The following is a 6070-nucleotide window of genomic DNA, read 5'->3' as shown; positions in this document are numbered from 1 at the left end:
AGGACTAGAAACTAGTTACTAATAGATAAAGCCAGGTGTGAATTCTAAATACAGAACTAGAGTAATAAATTGAAGAAAATACTCGTTAAAACTAGTTATAAATATGGAAAAGCGGTAAACAGAAGGTGAAATAAATATGGTGAAGGTGGGGTATAGTAGAAAGTAAAAGAAAACATTAAGAAAATTAATAAAAATAACAAATAAACATAGATGGCAGTACCTGCCAGATTGAAAAAAAAGATCTCAACTGCATCCGTTCCCAGTTATAAAATTTCCCCACTTCTTCGCTAACCTTCAAAAAGGGTGAGATTTATGATAATATATAGATAGGTAAGATGACAGAATCATCAAATCTTTTGTCTAATATTACATTAAGCAAATATATGAGATAAATGTAGAAGTACATAAATATGATATTACGTACAGTATATATATAGAGAGAGAGACCAAAAAAGTTTATATGAATACAATGATTAAAAAATAAAAAAGGAAATCCTGAAAAATGGGAGAAATAATAGTATAATAAACTAAGAGAGATTATTACACCACAATTCCTCCCATTTCTTACAATATTTGTATCTTGTTTTTCATATAGCCCTGACCAAGCTCTGCAAAGTGGGGCTAAACGTTAGTTAAATATAACAATAAATATTTCCTTAACAATAAATGTTTCCTTTTCCTATTTTGATACCTTTATTGACCACCACCCGGACTGTCTTCCTACAATCTGCTTCATACGGTCAACTATCTTCATCTAATAGAAATAATTTAATTTAAATATATCAGTTTTAATGAAAATAAATTTAAAAACCCAAAACTGAAGACAATTTTAACTCGTTTTTTTGCATGAAGTAAGCTCTTTTTTTATTTTATGGTAACACCGAAAAGAGTTTTTTAATAGGCGATGGAGAAATTTTATTTACCTTCCCAGCGTTGTGGGTATTTTGGTTTGTCAACGCCGTGTTGTGGATAAACATTTCGGTCTTTGGCTGAATTCTGCAATTGAGTGTAACGTATACAAATGTCATGGAAAGCAGTATACTAAACTGGTAACTTTTTCATGAAAAATGCAAAACAGAAAAAGTTATTAGCGTGGATAAATTTTAAAATACAAATAAACCACCACACAATTTCTGTGGGATGATATTATTACTATTTACAATCACAAGGGTGGAAATGTTTACTCAACTCGCTAGATCCTCAGCAAACGAGTTAAGAGGGGGGAGGGGAGGAGAGGCTCTTCATTCATTCAAAACTCATTTCGTAATGTTTATTCACTCCAAAATATTAGAATTAATATGCAAAAATGTTTTAATTTCGTTTGAAAAAAGTAATACTCATAAATTATAAATTTAAAAAAAAATTACACATATGATAATATGAGAATATTCCCACAAAATTTTTATTTGAATTTTCAAATTAATTTCCACATCCTGTTGTGAAGTAAATTAAGCCGTTCTTCTTCCTTTTCTATTAAATGAATAATAAGCATTTTTTAAAACTTTAAATTAAATAAGTGCCTATATAAATGACTAAATTAATTTTCATAATTGAAAAAAAATATACTTCCAAAAATATCATGAATAATTTCTTATGACTATTTACAATTAAAATAAATATATAACGCTCAATGTTTGGCTTCTTAAGCATTTATTAATATATCTTTCTTCAGGTTTTTTCTTACTAGTATTTTTACAATGAACTCTAAAGAAAATCCGAAAACACATTAACAGGATTTGGACTAAGCTCCCGTCAAAGTCTTAAGTCTTAAAGAATTAGCTAGCGATTGCAAGAACCGTAGAAATGTACTAAATAATTTCGTAGGCTCCAGGAAAAACTCAAGGTGATTTTAAAATTGTATTATTTATTTTTGTTTTGTATTTAATCTGATATTAATTTTAGGAAACATATGACCCAAATGATTAAATTCTAGCTAAAATATTTAAAAAATACACTGTAAATGACCCTAGTGGTCACAACACTTAAAATAAAATAAATAAAAAAATCCCTTGAAAACAGTACTATGCACTACGTTAAAATAGTTGTATCTACACTAAAAAATAAATGTTCAATTTTATAAGTAAATACATAATTGATTTTATTTCTAAACTATTACATGTAAGAATAATAAAACAAAGTGGTGGCTTACCTCACAAAATACTTTCGGTGCTACTGAAGGAGAGAAGCTTCCGATAATGATTCTTGTGTCTGATTCCTAAAAGAAAAAAACCAAAACAATTAGAATATCATGTTATTAACACAAGAACATATCACTGCTTGAATAGTAACACAATTAAAAAAAAGTATTTTTTCGAATTTTTTGCTTAACGTGTTTCAAAAATAATGGCACATCTTCATTTTCTATCATTTTTAAAGGAAGAACAGATGTGCCAGTATTAAACTGTACTAAATCTTTATATTTTTTAAATATAAGAAGGTATCAACTACTTATGGGCATTGTTGGCTTTATTTTCGTATTTACAACATGAATATTTTTGAAAGTCTTCTTATTCTAGACTTTTAGGTCGTACCATCGGTCACACACTGAGGGCAAGGACCCAGATACATGCCTACTATTACATTGAAATTTTTACCTATTGCTACATGGTAACGTGCCGTAAAGTTTAATTAAGTTTTAGAATAAAGGATGGATGAACCCAAAAATTTTATCAAAAGTTTGCTTGTTATATTGTGAAATGAAATCGAGTTCTCCGCAAGTCTGGAATACAGGAGAATCGTGGACCATAAGATACCCGTGGGTCAGGCGCCTATGACCTATTCGAAGGTGCGTTAAAGTTACTTGTTCTCTGCTCACATCTCAAGTCGATGATATCCATGGTGACACGTAACATCTAATTTTCCTTAGTTTATTATCCGTAAGATAGGCCCCATTTCAATTTAATTTTCCGTTCAACCAGAACATCGAAAGGCGTTTCGCGATATAGAATGCCTTTAGAAATTTCCACACTTGCAACCCGATTAGTCAGTTCGACTATTCCACAGTACCGATAGATGCAGACTTTATTGATTAATGTTTTGATTTAGCAGATTTAGAAAGTAAACATATTTAGAAAGTATTAGCAGATTTAGAAAGTAAAGATATTTAAAAAGTATTTCTTAACCTGAGTAGCACTCACATTGAATCTTTACAGGTATAATGAATAACTAGGGACCAAGTGATATTTTCGTTGTAAATTAAAGTAAAAAATAACACAATTAAAATAAAAAATAAATAAAATATTCAATGAAAAAAGTAAAAAAAGATCTTACATAATTAAAGTGAAAAAAGATACAAACATGTTGAGGTTATTATAGAATGAATAGTAAAATTTCATTACTACGAATTGTTGTGAAATTTATATACTGTGTTCAGAACAAGTTCAGGTCCAACCAAATATGTCGCAGTTTACGAAAAAAAAAAAAATTGTTTCCAACTTGAAGAAAAGTCTCAAAAGAAAAAGCGGCACTATTCAAGGAATCAATAAGAAAAAAAACTCTTAAAAATTATGAAAAAACTAAACTTATTCAGTTGAGTGCAATACAAGACAGTATCTACTTTCTCTATTGCTGGCATGTTGTAGCTATACAGTTAATTAAGTTATTTAGAGATTTAATATCAGCCCTCAGTTTAAGAAAAACTTTCTAAACAAAACACAAAAGAATGTCCTACTTTCTACTTGCTAAATCAAAACATCCTATACTCAATAAAGTCAGCAAATAAAACGGTATTTCAGAGTTTTCGTCTGGATCTTTTGGCACTGTGGAATAGCTGGTAATGAACTGGCTGATTGGGCAACAAAGGGATTTCTGAAGGCATTCCATATCGCGTGCCTGTCGACAACTTGATTAAATGGGATGATGGTGATAATGTATATGTTTTCCTGTAACATTAGCATACCACGTGCCACTGTTCAATAGAAGTAGCCACACATCGTCAATTCCGAAACTAAGAGCAAGTTACCTGTCCACGATATGTGGCATTAAAATATTGTCCTTTAATTACTTTTTTTAATTATAATTTTTTATTTCATTAACAATAGTGTTAAGTTTTAAACTATCTTGGGAAACTTTCAAGTTGCTTTTATAGGGAAAAAAAAATTACAAACGCCACTTACAGGAAATAATCTGTAAAACAGAACTTTTTAGAATTAAGTTTTTATTCGTCGAAAGAGGTCGAAAGTACGGTTTTATTATATTTATAAAATTTAATAAACAATATGATCCAAGAGGCCCTATCGACATTCATGACTTGTGACCCCACCTCAACACACAGGTTTTTTTAAATTAACCTAAATTTGTTCCTTATTTCTGAATTACCTCTACAGATGTTACATGAGCGATTATGAATTTTACTAAGTATTAAAAAAATAACATAATTTTTTAGATAAAATAAAAAATTGGTAAGGTATACAAAATTTTAATTAAAAAAATTCAAAACTGAAATAGAAATAATATTAGTGCCATAAACTTACAGTGAATGTGTAAAAGTAGGGAGAATAAAAATATTGAAGTGTAGGACTAAGATTGAAGATTAAAGTATTATAAAAATAAATGTGTATGAAAAGAAAAAAAATATACAAAGTCATTAATATACAATGGAACTGTACACTTCAAAATTTATTTGTTAACTCTAACATAAAACCAGTAAGATTCCTTTTGTTTAAAACAATCAAAAATTTCTTTTTTAAAAAAGAAATCGAAGGCCGATTATAAAATTTTGTTTTCCGATTTTTCCGAAAATCCATATTTAAGGGTTTCCCAAGGAGCTGAAAACGAATATCAACTTTGTATGTATGACTCCTAAAAAATCTTTTACCACACTTTGTAAAGTAAGTCCGTCTGATTTTTTTCAATATTTTAAAAATTACGAGGCAAAGGGAGAGTTTTTCTTTAAAAAATATTCATATTTCAAGTAGTATATGATAGATAATAAAATGTTTTTAAATATTAAGAAAAAAATCACCTAAATCGGATCAGTATTAACGATGAATACGGCGAAATTAGTCGTTATCAAATTCGTTTGATTCGGTCACACTTTTTTTAATATTTTGAGGGGGGGCCCAGGGAGGGTTTTTATTTAAAAATTGTTTATATTTTAGGTAGTATATATAAGAAAATACCTTCGATAATACAATTTACGTAATTAATAAGAAAAATCATCTAAAGGGTTTCTTGAGGTACTAAAAACAAATATTAACTTTGTTTCACTCCTAAAAACTCCTTTACTACGCATTCATAGGACATTTGGTCTGAATATTTTCACAATAGTAATAATATTGACGAACAGTGAGAGTGTTATTTAAATAATACTCATATTTCATGTAGTCTATAATTTACAATGTCATACATAATGAGTTATTTTTTATCAAAAACGTTACCATTTTATTACATTATCTATACATACATATTTTAAATTCCGTTTTATAGAATATAATATATATTATACATATTTATATTCCGTTTTATATATATATAAAACGGAATGGTTGAATTTTAGAAAAATGATGCTGAAAATGAATGACAACACATATACAGGTTTAATTTATGTTACTTTAGAGTTCTACCAATGAACAGTTACTCTACATGCCTCTATCACTCACAACATTATATAGTATCGGTAAAAAGGTTTAGATTGTATGTATCCAGAACATCTGGAATCAGAAAAATTTCCTGCATCCATTTTTACTTCACACAATCTGGTTGCATTTATATGAGTTCCAAGTCACTGGTCGATCACGCTGCAAGAGAAGCACTCGTGGTTCCTGGACGGGGTAAATTTCGAGCCGCAAATGCCGTAGAGAGGAGGTTGTACTAACCAGGCTGAGAATAGGTCTTCCTATTCTCCGAGGCCTAGGTCTTCCGAGGCTCATCCACTCCTATCTTATTTCAAAAGAAACGTCTCCGAACTACCAATATTGCAACAACAACAACATCACACCTCAATAGCTTAGGACTAAACCCAGATATTTCCAAAACCCTCGGAGACGATGATAAAACAATAGAATTAGTGTTTCAGTTTTTAAAATCAAAATATTTTCTGACAAAAATATAACATTGAACGAAAAAAAAA

General features: G+C 29.4%; 1 protein-coding gene across 1 annotated transcript in view; it reads right to left on the bottom strand.

Moving 5' to 3' along the window:
• Positions 1–6070, bottom strand: part of GABA-B-R3 (gamma-aminobutyric acid type B receptor subunit 3) — a gene marked incomplete at its 5' end in the record, with an annotated part of 146324 nt that overhangs the window by 94518 nt on the left and 45736 nt on the right. Inside the window, 1 exon segment of the mRNA XM_067048099.1 lies at positions 2150–2215. Within this exon segment, the coding sequence (XP_066904200.1) occupies positions 2150–2215 (66 nt within the window).

The sequence above is a fragment of the Halyomorpha halys genome, unplaced genomic scaffold, assembly GCF_000696795.3.
Source record: "Halyomorpha halys isolate HHAL.00 unplaced genomic scaffold, Hhal_1.1 Scaffold585.1, whole genome shotgun sequence".
In the NCBI taxonomy this organism is placed as follows: Eukaryota; Metazoa; Arthropoda; class Insecta; order Hemiptera; family Pentatomidae; genus Halyomorpha; species Halyomorpha halys.
The sequence above is the reverse complement of the archived record's forward strand: the minus strand, read 5'-3'. Positions and strand labels throughout refer to the sequence as shown.